At 37.6% G+C, this 23,181-nt stretch overlaps 1 protein-coding gene across 1 annotated transcript in view; it reads right to left on the bottom strand.

The window, feature by feature from the left end:
- Positions 1-207: 207 nt before the first annotated feature.
- GMNC (geminin coiled-coil domain containing) overlaps positions 208-23,181 on the bottom strand; it is a gene marked incomplete at its 5' end in the record, with an annotated part of 55,802 nt that continues 32,828 nt past the window's right edge. The window contains 3 exons of the mRNA XM_044070760.1: positions 208-2,739; positions 11,489-11,605; positions 15,159-15,241. Of these exons, the coding sequence (XP_043926695.1) occupies positions 2,080-2,739; positions 11,489-11,605; positions 15,159-15,241 (860 nt within the window). The remainder of the gene's footprint in view (positions 2,740-11,488; positions 11,606-15,158; positions 15,242-23,181) is intronic.

The following is a 23,181-nucleotide window of genomic DNA, read 5'->3' on the forward strand; positions in this document are numbered from 1 at the left end:
ATGAACTTGTATGACCTTAAAGAAGTGATTACTGACAGCCTGCGACAAAACTAAACTATAACTCTAGATATATATATATATATATATATATATATATATATATATATATAAACATATATATATATATATATATATATATATATATATATATATATATATATATATATATATATATATATATATATATATATATATATATGTATGTGTGTGTGTGTGTGTGTGTGTGTCTGTGTGTCTTTGCGTGTATGCATAAACACACTGGACATTTATTAAGGTATAATACTTATTTGAGAACACAATAATTTCTTGTGTAACCTTTCAAAGACTTGTATAACAGTGATTATGGCCTGTCAAGTACCCAACTTACAAAGTCACAAAAAGTACAAATAATACTATAAGTGACAGACATAAATGTAAGAGGCTGACGTTTTTTGATAGCATCTATCCCTCAATGTGTGTTTTTTTCATTCCCGCATTCTTTAACTCTAGATATATAAGCTCTGAGGTTGGACAATTCAGAGTAAGGTCCAAAGTGGATATTTAAAAGAAAAACACTTCAATATTGTGTGACTATGAAGTTGGAGGAGAAGCTCCACAGTGGGTGGTATAAGTGTGAACAATGCTTTAGCAAAAACATTTATATTTTTTTTATTTCACTATTTTGACAGAGTTGGTAATGTGAAATAAGTGGTATAGAGTGCAGACACCAGTATTTATTATTTGAGGGGGTAAAACTAATCTGTTTTCTTTTATATTTCAAATGTTGCTCTGAGCAGTTTATTTTATGCAATATGATATCTCACCTGGTTTGGTGGAGACAAAATTCATCCGTTTTACTTTACATTTCAGACTCTGTCTTAAACAGTTTATTTCATGCAATATGATATTTGAACTTTTAGTTTTTCAATAAAATATCCTGAACTACATCCCTGGGACTACCTATTCCAGGTTCTTAGTACAGATGAGACTGTGCATAAAAGGTCCTGCTAAGTTGTTTCCTAGGCACATTCACACATAAGCACACTGGGTACTGTTATTTTCAGGACCATGACAGCAAGACTGTAAGTTTGAATTAGAGAGAAAATATACATCGCCTAAGGTTTTAGTATCTCAGCATAGTCCTACTTGTTGGGGATACTGCAATCTCAATGTTAGCGTGTACAAGTAGAAAGGGTGGGTAGGATACAGAAACACACATACCAAGAGGATCAGATAGGTGAATCCAGATGATAAAGCAGTTTAGTAGCATTATAGAGATTTCCAACAACTGATGCACATTTTCAAATCACAGTTTATTTTAAAATATCAAAGGAATCAAATGTAATGATCTAGAACTTCTCAAAGGGACTTCATACATTCTCACACACACATGCACATGTGTTGGCACATGCACACACATACACACACTTATAGATTTGTTTATATGTGTCTTTATCTGTGTGAACTTTCTGAAAAAGGGAGAATCTAATCTTTTGTGTAAAATGCATATTAATCCAACAAAAGATGTCAGATTTTCTTATATGTGCCCTCAAGTTACAGAAATAATTTGTGGCAGTTTTCTAGTTCGGCATATTGCTTATTGCACTAAACAGATTACATTCTGGTTGAACACCAGATGCTTGATTCAGAAGTATCTGTTGAGTTACAGTTAAATTCCTGAAGGCACACATAAATGTGGTTTAATTCCTGAAATATATTAGGGCTACATGAAACAGAAAATATTCAGTAACATGCTTTAAAGTCAAGTAAATTAATGAAATAATGATATTTGACTGTATAGGTCTGTTTACTATTCTAAGCTGTCCTGACACTAATCCGCAACTTTTTACCAAAAATAAAAGATGTAGAGCACATATGTTATTTCACATTGTACTTAAATCATAGATAAAAAAGACATTTCCCATATATGCCCAGTACTGTTTATTCTGGGCTATATCCATGTACTGCCTGAGTTTTGACCTGAAGTATTTGCTGAAGGAAAGCAGGTTACTGTTCACCCAAGGCATTGTGGGAATGTGTCAGAAGGCAGTGCAGGTGCAGATGTAAACGTGTTAGTGCATGGCATTATGTGTCCTTGTTTCAGTCTGATTGCCTTGGCACCCAAGTAAATTTCCATCCTCCTTCTTCATCTCTCCGAACAAAAGCTTGGCCTTGTTGAAAGGTATGTGTCTTTACATTGCGATGGTGAGTGACTGATGTGGAGAAAGCAACTTCTGTTTTATTTGGATAAGAGGGAGAAGCGTAGTAAGCTGAGCCATAACATGAGCTAGGAACATTTGGTAACACTGATACTGAGTTAGACTGTATGGCAGCATTCTGTTGAATACAACTTGCTTCAGAATTACTGGGATTTGTGGGATAGTTCATTTGTGGCAAGCTATCATTGCTATAGTCAACTGAAGGGACTTGTTCAATGCAATAACCCAAATCTTTTTCAGATCTTACACTGAAAGCATCAAAGTTTGTCACATTATCTGAAGAAATGGCACTGTAGTTAGCTGTTGAAGACTCATCAATAGTATTGACATCTTTTAGACCTAAAGTCCGAAGCACCCATGTATCAATGGGTGGATCTGGATTTTCTTCACAAGCCGTGAAATCCCTGAAAAGGTTCCGTCGTGCTCTCTGTAAGCAGTTCTCATCAAATGATTGGCTGGAAGTGTAGTTGTCATCATGGCATTTTCTTTTCTTGGTTTTGAACTCATCTTCTGCCTTATGTCTATTTTGCAAAAGCAGCTTCTGTGAAGTAAAATGACAGAAAATTACCAGAAATGCACTGTTAATTGTATACAAACAATACAAAAACGTATATAGAATACAAGTAATTCTTTTATCACAACTAGTTTTCTGAAAATATTCCTATATTCTTCAGTTTATTTTCTGGTATATTTGTAAAGACATCTTAGCTCTGGATACAATACAATGCTTTGTGTCAGGTTATAGGTATTCCTAGATAAAAAGAAATAAGGAGGTGTCATGTGCCATAAACATATAATCAAGTAACAAACAAAGGAAGGAGGTTAAACTGTGAATATAGTATTTCTCACTAGAAAGGTGCAGCTGTTCTGCTGGCAACAACTGAAAGAACATAAATGTTCATACAGCATGCTAGGAATGTTGCTTTCTCTAAAGTTCAGACCTACATTCCTACACAGAGGGGCATGTGGGACTAAACAGACTTTGATTAGGTGCACTTCAGGAAAAGAATCTATCTATACAAAGTGACCGGTAAATAACATAAAAAATAAATGTCCCAAAATAAGAACGGAAAGGAGAAGAAATGTTCTTTCACTCTTTTCCTCTGTTAGTCTGTTTCATTTGCAAAATCAAGCCATTATGGCTTGTATTCACCCTTTCAATCTTTTCTGTTGATAAAAAGGGTGCAAAGTGATAGGACAGTTTCTGATGACAGGTGATTATGTTTACTTACTTATTTAGAGATTTAATTAATTACTTACTGCATGTGAGACAACTTAACCAAATGAAGCCTTTTCATTCATGAGCAGATATACTACAGAACAAATGCAGATAACATTTTTTAAAGTTCAGAATCTAAACTCTTCTAGATGATACAATACACATAAAAAGTGATTATACTAACAGAAAAGCAGTAAAGTGGGTAAAAAGGTAGGCTATTGTTTGACATGCACATGCAAAAATGCTAAAGCACTGAGTACAGCTCATATAAAATCCAAGGCTGCAGGACCTAAGACAATTCTTACACCAAGGTGCAGTGTTAATGGAAGTATTATATATAAATAGGCTAATATGGAGGACAAGTGAGTGACCCTGCCCCCAAATATGGTTTAAGATAGTTATAGACTATTATCGATTTTCAGGGTTTTCTTTTAGAATCACATTTTTCTGTTCACACCTTGTAATATAAAATATTTGCATATCAAAGTTTATTCACGCACCTGATAAATGGAATACATCAGAAAAAAAAATCACATCAGCTTGAGGTAAAGCTATATAAAATTCTTATAAATACCCACTACTGACATTTGTGGCCTAAATTTGCTACCTACCTGTAAATGATGAAATCAGGATTGCGGTGATAGGTTAGTTTGTTGCAGAGAACTGTCTGGTTTGTGAGTAGAGAGTTGAATTTTGGATTGTCTGAACTGAAACTGACTTAATTTTGCCATTTTTAGTTTTCAAATGCCTTTTAAATGGGCTTGTGACTGTGCTGCTACTATGGAATTATTTTACTTTTAGCCTTGTTGTTTAATTTATTCATTATTTAGGTAATCATTTTCTGTTTATTCTGCTGTTTCTATTTTTTGTGACTTGTTATTTGTACAGTACATAGCTGATAAACGCTTCAGTAAACATAAGCTTAAAGCTAACTCTCTACCCTGGGTATTCATAAACAGTGCATGCTGCGACATACAGTTGTGGTACCTAACTATTCTTATTTTTTTATACAATTCAGACATTAGAATGATTCAAAGAAGTGATTCTCTTTAATGTAGGATACATACACATACACACACTCACACACACACACACACACACACACACACACACACACACACACACACACACACACATGGTAACCCTCTACATTTTAAAGAGAAATGGACTGCACAGCAATCCTTTGCATACTCAGTATGTCCAGTGACATGTCTTGGTTTCACAATAGGAAGACAGTTTAGTTGGCACATTAATTTAAGGACCTGGAAACTTGGTTTGACAATGCCCTTTCTTTTTAACATCATGTGACTATGTTTATCAGGAAACCCTCTTAATTAAAATAGCTAATTGCCAAAAGAATATCATTAAGATCTAAAGAGGTAATCACTCCCTTATACTCAGCATTGATCTGACCAATTACGGAGTACAGTGCCCTTTTTGAGATGTATCTCACTAAACTTCTGAAACAATTAGAAAGACCTCAAAGTTTCCTAACCAAACAATCCACAAGCCAAAAGTCCCTGAACTATCAAGAAAGTCTGGAAATGCTGTCCCTTGAAGCTATATCCTTTTATTTGGTGTCTTATATACACTTGAGGGAAGGTCTCAGTCCCACTTTCCTGGAATTAGGTAACCAGTTGTCCTGGACCTCCTGCATCTTTGTAAGTTCAATGGTTACACCAACACTAGAACCAGGACCTAATTCTTCACCAACAGATAAATAAAACATGATGGCAGGCCAGCTATATAACCCAGCACCTCTCTAAACTCCGGAATAAACTTTCCCTGCATGTTACGCAGTGCAACTTACAATCTTCCTTTAAACATAACCTAGATGACTGGATAGGGTTTCACAAATTCAGTCCGTGAATGAGTGGTATAGCCATCTTGGACAAAGGAAGTGCAGCCTGAAGGAGGGTATTGTCAAGGTGTAAATGGCTATATGACACAGTAGACTTGGAAAATCTATGAGTCTGTGAATCTGTAGGGAGAAAAGGTGTAACATAGTACTGCTGACATATTGTTGCACGTACATGGTGACATGGAAACTGAAAGCATCATATGTCAAATGTTTAGCTTAATTAACCTAAGCAAGATATAAAAGAAACAAAGCTCTACATCAATGGAACAAACAGCAGGATGATTTTTCTCACACATTTCACAAAGAAAATGTGAAATCTAAAGACAATTGTAATTAAAAGTGGTGCACTGCTGGTTGTAATGCTCTGTGGTCTTGACAATGAGAGATATTTGAAGACTTTATCTTGTTAGAAGCATTGTATGTTGATTTATTATGTAAATGAGGTGATTTGCTAATGAGGAAACTCATACTGGTGGAGTTCTGTGGCATTACTCTGTTTGGTTATCTTTCACTTTTACTGTGGATGGATTGCTGTTTTGTGCCTCCATGGCATGTATATATTGTTCTACATATTCATATACATTTTACACTGTTTGTATGCTGTTGTGCAGCAACATTCTTTTGAGCAGTAGCAGTGTCCCTGGACTGAACACAGACAAGTGTTTTAGTTCTTTTTTAACAATGCACAGTAGGTCTGCCATAATATTATGACTGTCACATAAAGTCTTTACGCTTCAGAAAGGCTCACTGCAAGGAAGAAGCCTTAACAAAGCCATATTCCCACATGCAGTAAGTCTGTCCGATTCATAGATCACCCTACTGCTGAGTTTACCCCCTAGTGGTGGCCAAAGAGCAGACAGCGTCACTCTGGCAGAGCTGTATGTTAATGAGGTGATGGGGGGAGTAGCTAATGCTAATTAGCCAACGGCTCTCCTCCAGAAATGCCAGCATGTCCTGTTTTACACTGCCCAGCATTCCACTGCTGGAGGAAAAGGTTAAAGATATCCAAAGACATCAGTAACCCATTCACTGTTATGGAAGCGGTCACTGTGATGGTGTAGGTTAAGTTCAGCAAAGATTTGGGGGCTGGAAGATGTTAATGTTTGTATGTGCATGTGGACGTGTGTGTGTGTGTGTGTGTGTGTGTGTGTGTGTGTGTGTGTGTGTGTGTGTGTGTGTGTGTGTGTGTGTGTGTGTGTGTGTGTGTGTGTGTGTACTTTCTTGTCTGTAGGGGCAAGAATTAAGCTGCATGAAAGTTTATGGGTATGTATCTGTATGAGTGTGTGCCTACCTGGGTGTTCATACTAGGGTAGTTAGGTTCTGAATCAAGAGTTTGGATGTGTGCTTGTTGGGACATACATGTGGGTAAATGGGTGTTTGCCTGAGTGTGAGTGTGTCTGTCTTTGTGTGTGCGTGGGTATATGAATATGTGTGTGTGTGTGTGTGTGTGTGTGTGTGTGTGTGTGTGTGTGTGTGTGTGTGTGTGTGTGTGCGCGTGTGTGAGATAGTGATTGCAGGGGAAGTGCCTTTGGCAATGCGATGCAAAGTATACTAGGGAAACACCATCATTGCCAGGTCTGACAGTGCTAGTATTAACTAGAGTGCAACTGACAGATATGCTAACGAGCTGATAATAAGACCTTTCTCCCCACAGTCATAAGTTGCATTTTCTCACCATCATAGTAACTGCCTTCTTTGCTTTAGATAATTACTGTGAACAGTGGGCCATTTTTTTTTTTTAATTTCTGGGAGTATTTTCTGCAGGTCATATATCGGTGAATTAAAAGATGTTGCAGCGCCTCATCTGCATACTACTGTATACTAGACGCATTGTTTTTACTCTCTCTCCTATGAAATGTTGTCTGCTGTGAAATAACTCTACCTGCTACAAAATAAGTCTAACTGAAGCTATCACATTGTCATATTTGCTTTTGGGCCCCCAACAATTAATGGCTATTTCTCTCGTACTGCTTTACATTTTCTAGCAAAGCTTTTTGTGCAACATATTTATTTATTTATTTATTTATTTGCAGTTGGTTTACCAGGATAGTCCATTGGGCCATTTGAACCCGTTTTCAATGGAGTCCTGGGGAGAAAAGCTCCAATAGCAATCTAGGTTACAATAGTTTAAAGATTATATTTATACAAGGGTTGCAGTTTTGAGCAAGACATTTACAATTAATACAGCAAACATTGCAAATAATACACACTAGTGATGAGGTTGGAGTTAAAACTGACTGGCAATGGAGCATTGCAGTGTACAGCTGAGAGGCATTTCTTCTTAGGAACATACAGTTCATAGTTACAGTCTGATTCATTGTTTACAAATCGCATATAAGTAGTAACAGTCTGATGCATTATTTACAACTAACATATAGTACTGGAATAAAAGTATATGGAGAGATGATAGAATGAGAAAGTTTTTGATGAGAATAAGATCGAAAGAGAAGAGAGAAAGAGAGAGAGAAGGAATCTAAGGCATGGAATGAAGGGAAAAAGGAGTATGTTTTCCATAGAATGAAGGGAACAGGAGTTTGATATCATTTGTTATGTGGGGAGAGAGCAGGAGCATTCCCACTGGGATATTAGGTGTGAGTGAAGAGATTTTTTGAAAGAGTAATGGTTAGAAGTGGTACGAATGGAAGGTGGTAGGGAGTTCCAGAGACGTGCTAAACCATAAGATAGAAGATTTTTGCCTGGTGGACGGGATGGTTTGTACACTTCTATTAGATTTTGATTATTGGACCTTAGTACTCGATCAGGAAGGTACATCTTAAAGGTAGAAGAGAGGGAAGGACAGAGGGTGGGGTTAAAAATGAGCTTATGTGCAAGAGTTAGTTGTGTATAGATGAGTTGATTTGGAAGTTCTAGCCATTTTAGTTTTTGGAGAGAAGAGCAGTGATGGGAAGACGACTTATGGCTGGTAGCAAATTTGGCAATTTTGTTGTAGCAGGAGGAAAGTTGAGATTTAAGAGAGGATTGTAGGTTAGTGAGAAGAGGAGTTCCGTAGAGAAGGGAGGGGATAAGAAAGGAAGTAGAGAGAGTTACTTTAGTGGCAGGGGTAAGGTAATGATTTTGTTGGTAGGGCATGCCTAGTTTTTGATGGGTCTTTTTGATGTTTAGTTGTAAGTGGGAATGGAATTTAAGCTGGTTGTCAATTTGGACCCCAAGTAATTTGGTCTCTGATACCAGTTCCAGAGGTATATTCTTTTGGCTAGTGATAGTGAAGGAGTTAAAGTTGAATGAGGTAGTTTTAGAGGGAGTAAATACCATTAGTTTGGTTTTAGAGGCATTTAATACAAGGTGGCTTCTTTTCATCCATTGCTCAGTGGTTGAAAAAGCTTCTTGAGTAAGTTTTAGGAGTACAGGGGTAGATGTGGCAGAGCAGATTATAGTTGAATCATCTGCATATTGGATGATATTTGAGAAAGGAATAGAGTTCTGGAAATCATTTATAAATATATTAAAAAGAAGAGGACCTAATATGGATCCTTGGGGGACTCCGGTTGGGGTATTAAGAAATGAGGAGGTGGCCTTTTTCCATTTTACTGCTTGATATCGGTTAGATAAGTAGCTGGAGAACCAATTCAAGGAAGATAGGTTAAGTTTAGAGAGTTTAGTTAAAAGCAGACTATGAGAGATAGTATCGAAGGCTTTAGAAAGGTCAAGTAGTAAGGTGGAAACAATAAGGCCAGAATCCCGGGCTTTATTAATAGTTTCAAGGAAGGAGAGAAGGGCAGTCATAGTACTGTGATTTGGCCTGAAGCCATGTTGTGTGGGTGTTAGTAGCTGATTATCTAAGAGGTGTGGAAGAAGTTGTTGTTGAATGCATTTTTCTAAGAGTTTAGAGATAGGAGACAGGATAGCAATGGGACGGAAGTTGGTAACATTATTATTGTTGCCTCCTTTATGTAATGGTATAATGAAGGCCTTTTTCCAAATTTTGGGTACTATGCATTCCTGGATTGAACGGTTAATTAGAATGCTAATGGGGTAGGTGACTGCTTCAGCGACTAGACTGAGAAAATAAGCAGGGATATTATCTGGAGCATTGGAACATGGCTTCAATTTCTGGAGGAGTTTTTTTATAGTAAAAGTGGGAATTGGTTTTAATGAGAAGGGAGGACACTGGGAAGTGTGAGAAGTAGGGGAAGGAGATGGAGAGTGGTGAGTGATAGTAGAAGAAGGGGTGAAGGATTGTGAGTTAGTGGGGGAGAGTGAAGGAGTGGTGGAAGAACAGGAGATTGTGGTGGTATTAGAGAAAGATGAAGTTTAGAGATAGAGTCAATGAAAAAAAGTGTTAAATTGGTAAACATTTAAAAGTTGTGCTTAATTTCTGCTTTTTCTTACAAAGGCAAGGAAAACAATGAATGAAAGATAGGGGCCCCGATTCAGCCTGCTCTTTGAGCCAGGATTTATGAGTTTCTGTAATTTTTTTCTTGCTCAAATATTTCAGTTCTTTGAAAATATCAGTTTTACAGACAGCAAGGAATAGCTTCTTCTGATACAGCACTCCTCATCCGAGTGTGAAAATATCACAGACAGTACTTGCAAATAAAAGGTATGAGGATTTTTGTTTTTTTGGGGGGGTTGGCTGAAATATTTCAGACCATACATAGTATGCCCTGAAACTTTGCTAGAGTACCTACCTTGTGTGTGGAAACACCTCTGGCTATTCAAGTCAATGAAGTAAAGTCAATGCAAAAAATTGTTTGTGCCATAGCATTTAATCATTACTCCCTGTCTGTCACTTTCTCACTCTCTCTCTCTCTGTCTCTCACTGCATCTCTGTCACACACACAGTCCCAAACAATCATTTATGTTCTACAGCTTCAGTAATCTGGGTATAATCAAGTGAGAGAAAATACTTGTTGGAGTTAGTTTTATTTTAAAAAAATCTAGTCACCTTCACATGAAAGCAGCCCCCGTCACCCCACCTCTACCCATAAGTGATAAAAATCTAAATTAATAAATATGTCCTTTTACTTCCAGACTTCCTAAAACATTTTTATGTCTGTTCCTTTTCCATACAAACTACTACCTCTGAATAAGACCCTCCTGACATAATATACAGCCTTTTACACATTGTTTCAATTGTGTGTGAGATTCTCTCCCTTCTGTGATTGCTCCATGTTTGTGAGTTTGTTCAAATTTCTTCATCCTGGCTGCACCTGCAAATGGTCTATTGTGATTAGTGTACTAACCCAGTAAACAAACTAACTAAATAAATAAAAACAAATAAAATCATATTTATCAAACTAACATTTTTCCCTAAATCACCCAAGATTTACACATGGTTAATAAATTTAAAAGTTTCAACAAATGTAAAAAACAATCATGTTAGTCTCTGGTGGTATTTTAGATTATTTTATACACGTTATCTTCCTGTAATAAGTCCCTTTTGATACAATGACTCTTCCCTGAGTTGAAACAATTCACAATTAATAGTCTTCTAACAAAAGACACATAATTACTTCACTACAAGCCATTTTCTATCACTCACAAGGGGGACCAACATAAATTAGTTCATTGCTCAGCTATGCTGACCCTGTTAATGTATGGTATTTCTGATTCAGTACTGGGTATTTGAAGAAATCTAACTCTTCTGTATACAGCCAAAAGGGAGTATGCTCTGCTGACAGACAGACATAAAGCATGTGCTGCACGGGATGGAAGTGATACTAAATAGACAATAGATACAGCTAAGGATACTTTATAAGCAGGTGTAAAGTTCATGAAGAGAATGTTACGTACTACTGGGTATCTATAATAAGTACCGTAACTGTAAGTGGTAATAATTTGAAACAGATAATGATGACTGTTTTCTAGTTTACTCATACATTAAACATGTTATTTCTCTTTCAAATCTCCTACTGTCATATGTCAGGGAGGGAATAGTCTGCAATAACAAGCAACTCAAAACTGTGTTAAATAAAAATTATATTAACTTGTAAGGAAACAACCACATCAGAAGAAATATTACTTTGACTACATCAACGTATTCCTCCCAGTAATGATAACCTAAACTATGTGTCAAAAATATTGTCAGCCAGGTGAAATCTGAAGGCACAGATTTAGAGGCCTATAGATGGGTACTGATTTGAATGATTAATAATATGTTTAATAATATGTAAGAGTTATACAACAGCATGGGTTTTTTTTATTATTTTTCCTGAGCATTACAGAAGCAACTAACAAAAGTTTTAATACCTTGGCTTTCTCCTCTAAGCTTTTAACAAATGCTGAATTCAGGTACTGCTTGAGTTTGTTGTTTTCTTCATGCAATCTTGCAAGTTCTTCTTCCTTCTGCTGCAGAGTTTCTTGAAGCTGAAAAACATCAGCATATACTGTTCAGAAAGTATTAAAACATTTCTATTTGCTTGTTTGCTTGGTTATTTGCTAATGTATCAGCCAGGTTTGTAGACTGATCCAAAACACTGTTTTCAGCTATAATCAGGAACAAAAGGGAGATTAATATATCCCTACAAATCAGTATAAATATATCTATATCAACAGTGCAGATACATATTGCATATGAAGAGGATGTAACATCTGAACAGCTAGAAAAGGCCTTAAACTACATTGCCACAATCTTGCATGTGGTCATATGTATTCCAGTCTTTTTTGGTAGTAGTAGTAATTAAATTGTTTTACATAATCTGCAATATCAGTAATGTGTTGTCATAAGATGAAACAGGGGTTAAATATATGATTCCTTTTACATAAGGCTATTATATTTACTGGCAAGGGAAATTTGGTCATTGCTGGACAAGTTCAATTCTGCAATTTGATGGATAGCCATGTCTTCTGTGCTTCCTGTTTCAACTAGCAATGAAATTAATCTACATCTGTTTTTCAATTCTGTTAATAATATTTACACATTGTTTCAGTTGTTTATGAGATCCTGTGGACTTGTTTCAAATTCATTCACCTGGACTGCACCTGCAAGTGGTCTACTGTGGTCAGTGTACTGCCCTGGTAAACAAACTAACTAAATAAAAATAAAGTCATACTTAACAAAATAATGTTCTTCTTTTGGCTTTTCCTGGTTAGGGGTCACTACAGCAGAACTCTGGTATGCTAATGATTGGCAGTAGATTTTTACGGTGCTGAGGTGCCAGCTCGATGCCCAACCTTCAATGAAGGCACACCCATTCATGCATGTCTTTTGAATGCCATTCGACCATGGGGAGGACATGCAGACTCCACACAGAAGGTGCTCCAGACAAGAATCGAACGGGAGAACCTCTTGCTGTGAGGTGGCAATGCAACCTCTGCACCACCGCAGCTGTATATTTAATGGTTGTTGGGTTTTTTTGGGGGGCTTTTCCCGGTTAGGGGATGCCACAGCGGAACTCCGGTCCATTAATGATTGCCAGTCAATTTTTATGGTGCCGAGGTGCCAGCCCAATGCCCAACCTTCAACAATGGCACACCCATTCACGCATGTCTTTCTAACGCCACTCGACCGCGGGGCAGACATGCAGACTCCACACAGAAGGCACTCCAGCCGAGAATCGAACAGGAGAAGTGGCTGTCTAAATCACCCAAAGTACACAAATGGTTAATAAATTTACATTTTAGTCTCTTAATAAACTCAAACTCAGATTTTTGTCCTTGTCATTGACATATTACCATTTAAATCCTTTGGAATCTACTTCATTGTTATTTAAGGAAGGATTTCAGATTACTACAGCAAGTGAAATATACCATCCAGCTTACATATTACTCTTGTTAGCCGCAATACACTGGACTACAAAGAACAGCTTTTAAAGAACAATGAATAAAACATGGCATCATTTAACTTTAGCCTTTTGAAACATTTTGATTCACTGTCGTTAATTTAAAAAATAGTTAAAAAATAAAGTTGCTATATAACACATTTTGTGTCAGCTGTAAAGCCTCACTATGAGAGTTATGCAAAAAACAGTCTTATTTTTTGGGGGAATGGATCTGACCTTTTATAGTTCAATTGTTATTGGATGGCACTGTGGTGCGGCAGAAGCATTGTCGCTTCACAACAAGAGGTTCTCCAGTTCAATTCTCTGCTGGAGTGCTTTCTGTGCAGAGTCTGCATGTCCTCCCTGCATTTGTGTGGGTTTCCTCTGGGTGCTCCAGTTTCCTCCCACGTTACAAAGACATGTGTCTAGAACATTTCTCCCTGGGCTGCTGCTGAAAATTGGCTTCGTTCCAAGTCGGACTTTCCCGGTAAACAAATGTAAAATCAATAAATAGTATTATATAAATAGCCGCTACACAATGGCAATGAAAATATCATGCTTGAAAAGAATCTGTCAAATGGGTACTTCTCTATCTGCCTATCTATCCATCTGGCTAGTTAGCTATAGGCCTATGCATTTTTATTATAGACAATCTAAATGGATGTCAAATGGAACAATACTAAGAAGTGGTAAAATTGTTAAGTAACATAGCATATATAATGTTCTCAAGTATTTCTTCCTTACATGTGTTATGTTGGTCCACTTTCACTTGTCAAATGGCAATTACAGTGAACAGCTTATCCTCAAACACTATCCAGTGAAACTCCTTTTCATTGAAAATGCACATCATCGCAAAGAAAAATCATTGCATAGCCATAGTTGGCCAACATACACACAGCAGAAAGCAGTACAGACTTACAGGTATGTCAGGGATAATGAAATCTGCCCTTTCCCTACTGTAGTGCGATCTCAGAGTAAGTATATATAATTAGCGGAGGATGTGGGTATAGCCCCCCACATGAGGAGGATCTGGTGTTAATTGAATTCTCCTCATTGGGGGGCTGCATCCCCCACACCCCTCACTAATTATATATACTAACTCCGAGATCGCACTATAGTAGGGAAAGCGCAAATTTCCTTATCCCTTGCATAACTGTAAGTCCTTACTGCCTTCTGTTGTGTGTCTGTTGACCAACTATGGCTATGCTTTGATTTTCTTTCTGATGATATGCATTTTTGATGGAGTTTTTCTGGAATTACCATTTGACGAGTGAACATAGACCCATGTTATGTCTCATAAAGTACAAAAAGAAAGACATTTTTCATAAAGGGTAGACCCAGATGACAAGCAAAAGTAAATGTTTGTCAACCTGATGTTTCTGTTTCAAAACAGTATAATTGAAATATTACTGTAGGGTATGGATTTCAGTAAGATTTTTTAAGAAGCCAGGCAAAAACTATATATATCTATATGTTTATATATACACACACACACACACACACAAACACATGAATATATTCAGGCACATGATCCCATGGCTCTAAGGTGACGTGTGTGTGTGTGTGTGTGTGTGTGTGTGTGTGTGTGTGTGTGTGTGTGTGTGTGTGTGTGTGTGTGTGTGTGTGTGTGTGTGTGTGTGTGTGTGTGTGTGGAACGAAAATAAATGGCTGAACATTCATAACACCAAATGTCTGCAATGCTAGCAGAAGCAATCAAACAGTCATAAGACTGCAGAATGCCTACATTATTTCATTGGAGGTTGCAGTACAGCAGGTAGTGGGAATTTTGCCTTTTCCCTATGTTCTACGATCTTTGGTTTGGTATATAAGTAGCTCTGTGTGGTATGGTAAATTTTTTTGATACTTTGAATTTTGATCTTTTTACATCAATCATTTGTGGTTTGTTTTTTGTATATTCTATTATTCAAAGTGCACCTATATATGTGAGTGTGTGCACATACATATATATATATATATATATATATATATATATATATATATATATATATATATATATATATATAGTGAGACAGATACAGTTATAGGTGCAAATATTTAGGGTTACTGATGTGTTATCCCTTGAAGGGATGAATGTAATTTTTATCAGTATGCACTTAATTTCTGTACAAATAACCTTACATAAAACAGAAGCATTGTACCTCTTTGTTTTTGTGTAGTTGTGAGCAGAGCTGGACATTCCAACCACCATCTTCTTGGACAAAATCTTCGGTATAGTATTGTCCTGTTCATGAAGTAAAAATAATTACTTATATATAGCCTTCATAAATAAAATGCAGTGAGACAGGTATTGTTAAATGCAGAGAAAGCAGTATGTAAAGTTACAAAGTTTTGCATACATTAAACTTAAATTGAACTAGGAATTCATTATTGCGTGTAATGTGCACTTTTTATGTATAACTACAAAAATGATAAAGTTTCTCTTGTTTTCAGATAAAATATTTGCATTGCTTCTAACATATGTGAGCTAAGAAATTAAACTACAAACACTACTGCAAAAGATATGCATTACAGTACAACACTGTCCATCTCTGCAATGTAGGGAGGCTTCCTGCGCTCTATAAGAGACATTACGTCTTGCAAATCCCAATATGTACTTACAGATTAGATTGTAAAGGTTTATTCTTGCCAAATGCATTACAGTCCATCTTCCAAACAATTATCCAATTCCCATAAAACTTCATATGCATTGTTATTCTTTTTGTCAAGACAGCACATCCAGTATTTAAAACATTAAACAAAAGAATAGTAATAAGTGGTTGTAGTAAGAATAATGATACTACTACTACTACTACTACTAATAATAATAATAATAATAATACATTATTATTATTATTATTAATAATATTATTATTATTATTATTAACTTTGCCATCATATTATGGTAATGAGGGGATCTGGTGTCATGGCAGATTCCATGGGGTAACCTAACCTACGTGTGGACAAAAACTGACCCTCGAGTGTAATTTGCCCAAAGTTCAACCCGCTAAGAATTGGTGCTCCTCCATAAGAAATCAGTGTTAGAGAATTGTGCCACCAGTGATGCCCTTTTAGGGTTAATGTCCCTCTTCTTCGTGTTAGTGTGACAAGGAGTTGTTATAATAGGTTCGGAGTGTGAGGGTTTGCCACTCACATTCAGGGTGCATTTTTTTCAGGGGGGAGGGCAGTCTGGGGATTCCAATCCCCAGTGGGTTGAACTTTGTCCACTCATGGTGAAAGCAATTCCATGAATAGAAACTCAGCAGTGTTAATATTTGGAGGTAGGGTTGTGTTTGCAGGATTACTGCATTATCTACACCACAAGGAATACCACTGTTACAAGGGTCCTGCCTATATACAAAGCAGATTTCTTCCTACTGTGCTGTGCAACTGTGGTAGCTGAGCAACACATCAATATGTAAGGGACAACTGATGTGGTCATAAGCAGTACATCATCTGTAAACAAGCAGTTTAATTCCCTTTTGGGTATGCTTATACAGCTTTGCTGCTGATATATTTGCTCCATGTTTTTTCTGTTTTTTTATATACTTTAATGTAATATTTATAGGTTCATAGGTTCATATGTTGGTACTAGGCTATTGACCCAAGGGTCTATACAAGCCTAGCCATAACAATTACCTGGCTATTTCTTCCCACACTATTTACTTCCCTGGACCCCTGTCTAGCAGGGCAACTGACGTGATCCCCTAAGGTGAATTTCCTTTCTCCCATCCAATCATATAGGTTCATAGGTTAGAATAGTTTTTTCTATTATAATAATTGTTGTTTATTCTTAAAAATGTATTTAGTTTTTTGTCTAGATATAGTGCTTTATCCCTTATCGCCTTTCTTGTGTGTGTTGTAGATTTGCTGGCCATCGCTCCATATCTCACAGGCCTTCTTGTTTCCCATGAACTCATTTAAATTAGAGAGTCCCCCCCACTTAGGGCAGCCTTTTAAATTAGAGGCTCTCCTTTCTGTTGGGGGGGGGCACCCTAACTGTAAAAAAAAAAAAAACTGTTTGTTTTTAGTATATTACTAATATGTCTAAAGAGGCCAAAGTTTCTGTCTTTAAAAAATGTGACTCATACTGTCAGAAAATGTCTCTTAACAGATGGGCACACTAGCTGTGTTTATTGTTTAGGGGCTGCGCACCTGCAGTATGTATGCATATCTAGCTTTGATGCTGATATTTTTTATCCTACACATTTGAACCTCTGTTCTGTTTGTACTTTATTGAATTGTTATGCAGCTTTCATTGCCCCATATAACTATCTTGGTATTTTTGCTTAGCCATTGTTGTTTATCCCTGTTTATCCCTTTTCCAGGGATCACAACTTTTATTTGCTAACCTTGACACAGGAGCCTAGTCCATTTATGTAACTTTTCAGGCCCACCTCTAGCTTGCCATCTATAGTTGCTCCTGCTATGTTTTGCATATTAGGTGAGGCTTAGTCATAAATATATTTTTATTTCAGTTGGACTGCCATACCAATAAGGATTTTGGCATGCTATGGTCCAAATTCAGAAAAAAATATGACAAGGTGTACACAAGGCATACATCTCACAGTAATTTTTTTGTTTTTACATACAGCTCTACCATAATGCAGCACCAAGATGGGCTACCTCTGTGGTCATGTAAACTGCTTTCTACAGGAGAGTCATATGGTAATTATCCATGTGTTCTGCCCTAAAACTGCTTGCTGTAAGGGATTTATGCAGCTGAGTGATTCAGAGAATTGTTTGACTGTGTAAAGTGGTATGGGGCTCCTGGCTGCCTGTGGTAATGAACACAGCCAAAAAGTCATAATTGTCCATCATGGCAGAGGAAAGTGCTGGGGAGTTTAGTGGTTAGGTAGTGTTAAGGGATGTGTGAGTGCATGTAAGTGGGGGGCTGCACGTGTGAGTGTATGAGTGAGTGTGTGTCTGCCTGGGATGTTAGGTGTGTATGTATAGGTGAAAGGATGAGTGTGTACCTGAGTGTGATCAGATGGCGAGGGACTGTGTATGTTTATGGAATTAATGTGTGTTTGTGTGTGGCAGGTCCACACAGCCCTAGACTTATGAGCAAAGTCTGCAAAATTGCTTTTGGGGGATCATTAGCCACCAAAGAATAACTTTGAAAAAGTGGGCTGGTGGGACCACTAAGTATCAGGGAAAACAATAAAGATGCGGTTCCAGAAAGGGAACACTAGACACCAGTCAGAACTCTTCACTACCAGATGTTAATAGCACAGATACAAAATGTGGTTGAAGGAAAACACTAGCCAGCAAGGATTACATTTAAGCACTTACATATAATGTGGATCGCAGGAACAGTAGACATCATTATGATGATGTGGGGAAGTGCCAGCATAGCCAGCTGGAGTTTTGTAAAGAATGATATGTCCTTTGAATATAAAACTGATTTATAGAAGATGCTTGTGTTACAAATGTATTAGAACTGTATGTCATTTGTATATCAAACTGATTTTGTACAGATGCTTGTGCTGAAAATGTATTTGTGAGCTTTGCTTGTATTAAAATGTATCAATAGTACACCCTGCTGAAATGAAGAGTAATGTACATGTACTATTGTACCTGAATTAAATGTATATGTTTTAATAGAGGATACTAGCACAGCAGAGGTTAACTTTACAAAAATAAGGGAAATGTAAATAAGCTGTTAAACCCTTAAAAGGCACCCCACAATGCTGAACTGGACTGGACTCACTGGGTTTGGGGAACAGCCTTTGTCCATTAGTTCAGTGAAAAGATGGAAGGCCCCAGGCACTGCCATAAACATTTGGATGTGTATTGTGGCTGTCTGTGCTAACTTCATGTCTCAGCTTCAAAGGGGAATACTTTGACAACCTAGAATCAAATGACCAGAGGAGAACATTCTGCCAGCCATCTTTGAAATTATATTTTAGATATTACAAAGAGAAACTTCAGAGTATTGAGTATTCTGTTTGAGAAGTTTGACTAAAAGGCCCTCACCCACAGCATCTTGCCTTGTGGTAGTAAGTAACTTAACTATGGAACAGTAAAATTCTCTTAGATTCAGTCAGGAATATAGTGAAACTTAGTTTAGATATTTTTTTCTTTATTTGTCTGAGTCTGGTTTACTGTGAATATATATTCAATATTTTCATGTACTTTTATTCTTTATTATTAAATATATTTAAAACTTTTATTGTGGCTGGTCCTTGTAAAAAGTGTCTAACCTTTGAGAGTACTTATATTTATTTGGTGATACTGTGCGGGCCACTCTAGAAGGCCTAGCCATCTTGGTTAACTACAACCATTGTTTTAGTATTAATATTACCTTTTAAGAGCCTTGCAGTAACTAACTGGTGGCAGTGAATCTACTTTATAGTCAAGGCAAAGTAGAGCATGTAACCTGTGCCAGCCTTTCCCAGGTGTGTGTGTGTGTGTGTATGTGTGCACATGTGTGTGTGTGTGTGTGTGTGTGTGTGTGTGTGTGTGTGTGTGTGTGTGTGTGTGTGTGTGTGTGTGTGTGTGTGTGTGTGTGTGTGTGTGTGTGTATGTGTGTGTGTGTGTGTGAAAATTAAATCTTAAATAGTGTGTGTGCCAACTACTTGGGGCAGGGACACGAAGCACTGTGTTTACAGAGAGGGTGCGGGAGGACTAGGCTTGGACACTTGGCTGAGGACCTAACCCTACAGCTGTACCAGTGGGAGTCTTGCTGGGGAATTGGAGGGAGACAGATATGGAGACATCCAGACCCTCAGGCTGCATGTGTACCCTGTGTGCTCTTAGGGGAAACAGTACTTGATGCAGAGAGGTCTGCATCTGGAAATACTGAGTGTATTCATTTGAATTCCAAGTGCACGTCCCTCTCCAGTGTGAGTGGTGAGGATTCAGGCTCCTTGACTACTGACCCAGCATGGGTATGTTGGTGGCCATCTCATATTGGTAGCAGTGGTGGGCATCACAACCATTAACACTCTACATAGTATGCCTTAAAGGTACTTAAAAAGTGGGCAGAGGTACCAACAGACACCAGGGAAACTAGAAATAAAATATTTTAAGGCACTAAAATGGATTCCAACTCTGTACCCTCCTACTTCCCAAACAAGATATTAGTTCTCTGCACTACAACTAGACTCCAGGGATGTAATGTTGAAAAAAAGGACTTTGAAAAAATTAAACAGTAAAGCACATGGGTGAGAGGTTTCAAACCATGCACCCTTGTCACAGGAAACATCAGCATTAACCTTCCCTATCAGTTAGTAACCTCTGGTATAATGACTATATTTCAAATGACATCCAAATTGCAAATATGCCCATCAAATCATTCATTATTCATGTAATCAAAGACATGCCTCAAGGTTATGTGTTACCTCTTAATACTAGCCCATCTTCCTTAACAAACTTCTCTTAGACCTACCCATTTCTAAGCATACTCTATGAAGACTGCATGATAATATACAGAATAGGTCTCTCTCATGGGAACATTAAGCAAGATCTGGAAAAAGACCCCCCCCCACACACACACACACACACACACACACACACACACACACACACACACACACACACACACACACACACACAGATACTCACACACACACCTCTTTCTCTCTCTCTTCAGTCTAGTTGCCTGACAATGAGTTCCTATTAAATTCCAAAAGGACTAAATATTTGGGATGTGACAAAAGCTGTCATTAGTACCCAGTAACTGGAATGTAACGTATAACCAACAAGTGCCACTAAAAGCAACTAAATTCTTCTGTTGCCTTGGAATCTGGCAAAACCAACTTTAAATATCATATTCAGATGACAAAAATAAAAAAATCAATAAACTCCTTTTCTGAGCTAGAAAAGTTTCATGTTTCCTCTCCAGAAGACAGGACTGTAATAAGAAAAGTGGTCATCCTTCCTCTGATGAAACATGAGTTCTCAGTCACTACATTAGCATCTAAAAGAAAACATTCTCCTTACAAACCACTGCAAATATCATGAGTACAGTCATTACCCTAAGTCCTAAAATAGCAACCCAGCAAACACAGCCCAACCTCCAAACATTGACACTACTGACCTCCTCGTCGTGGTATCTGTCATGGCTCCCCAAGAATAATGGCCTACCAGTGAAACAAATTTCCAAGCTATTACTTCAATCCCTGATATTTAACATCTTAGTTGGAATTCTTTCCACTTTCATGTTGCTTATCTTACACTATACATATGTGTTTATAACCATTCCTTACAAACAACATAAAAACAAGAAACAAGATTCACTGTACAAATCACTGTCTCTCAAAAAAGCCAACACCTGATAAAATTCTAAGCCAGCTCAAAAATTTCCTAACTATGGTTAACAAATACATGAATTTTCCAAATAACAGCACAACTGAACTCTCCTCTAGACATTTCTTGCAATAACAAAGCTACACAGTACCTCTGTCTCACTTCTTCTTTTTCTTCTTTCGGCTGCTCCCGTTAGGGGTCGCCCAGCGAATCATCTGTTTCCATTTCTTCCTGTCCTCTGCATCTTGCTCTGTCACACCACTTGCTCTGTCCTCTCTCACCACATCCATAAACCTTATCTTAGGCCTTCTCTTTTCCTGTTACTTGGCAGCTTCATCCTTAGCATCTTTTTCCCAATATACTCTGCATCCCTCCTCAGCCCATGTCCAAACCAACGTAATCTTGCCTCTCTGGCTTTGTGTCCAAACCTTCCAACCTGGGCTGACCCTCTAATATACTTATCCCTATTCCTGTCCAGCCTCGTCACACCCAGTGCAAATCTTAACATCTTTAACTCTGCCACTTCCAGCTCTGACTCTTGCCTTTTTGTCAATACCACTGTCTCCAACCCATATAACATAGCTGGTCTCACTACCCACTTGTAGACGTTCCCTTTCACTCTTACTGGTACTTGTCTGTCACAAATCACTCCTGACACTATTCTCCACCCACTCCATCCTGCCTGTACTCTCTTCTTCACCTCTCTTCCACACTCACCATTACTCTGAACTGTTGATCCCAAGTACTTAAACTCATCCACCTTTGCCAGCTCTACTCCCTGCATCCTCACCATTCCTCTACCCTCCCTCTTATTCACGCACATATATTCTGTCTTAGTCCTGCTGACCTTCATTCCTCTTCTCTCAAGAGCATGAGCATATCTCCACCTCTCCAGGGTCTCCTCAACCTGGTCCCTACTCTCACTACATATCACAATGTCATCTGCAAACATCATAGTCCATGGGGACTCCTGTCTGATCTCGTCTGTCAACCTGTACATTACCATTGCAAATAAGAAAGGGCTCAGAGCTGATCCTTGCTGTATCCTACCTCCACCTTAAATGCATCCGTCACTCCCACCGCAGACCTCACCGCTGTCACACTACCCTGGTACACATCCTGTACCACTCTTACATACTTCTCTGTACCTCTGTCTCACTAATGCATGTTAATTCAATGTTTTACAACTCCTCTTTCATAGTCTTTCCTCCTTCTACTTCTTCTGCCCCTTCTCTGTGGATAATACTTTAAGTCAATATTTATATTTACCTGATTTCTTTATACCATGAATTTTATAAATTCAGCATAAATGTTGTTACTATCCTTTACAATTTACTGTTAAAATTTTCTAACATTACCACACTGTAAAAATCTAGCACTATTTTTACTGTGTAAATTTGCACTGAGCCTGATAAAGGTCTACTGGGATCAGTGCCTCTACCTTCGATAACAAATTAAATAAATAAACACATACATGAATACATGCATAAATATTTCATAGATTAATGCAAAAAACAGTATAATAAAAAATTTAAAGCACAGTACATTTCACTGTACTTAGACATAACATCGCACACTGAGTAGGGTTGTTGCTGAGCCTAAGTTAATTGAGAAAAATTGAAACAGTTGACACTTTACAAACTGACATACAAGTGCTATATTTTTATTTTTTTCTTGGCTCTGAAAAATGAGAGCTTAGCTAGTTAGCATTATTAGGCCTCTGCTGGTGAATAAAAAAATCACTTGTCAAATAATTTAATACATCTGTGAATGGAAAACTTACCTTGTGGTTGCACGTTGATACACCTTGACAAAATTGTAACCCAGTATTCAACCGGGAAAGCAACTCATGGTAATTACTAAAATTTCAAAATTAGAATCACTTCTGCAGAGGAATGATTACATTTATTGAATACCCCCATTGTGTTAAGC

Source organism: Protopterus annectens, chromosome 4.part1, assembly GCF_019279795.1.
Source record: "Protopterus annectens isolate FY-2018-M chromosome 4.part1, PAN1.0, whole genome shotgun sequence".
Classification (NCBI taxonomy): domain Eukaryota; kingdom Metazoa; phylum Chordata; order Ceratodontiformes; family Protopteridae; genus Protopterus; species Protopterus annectens.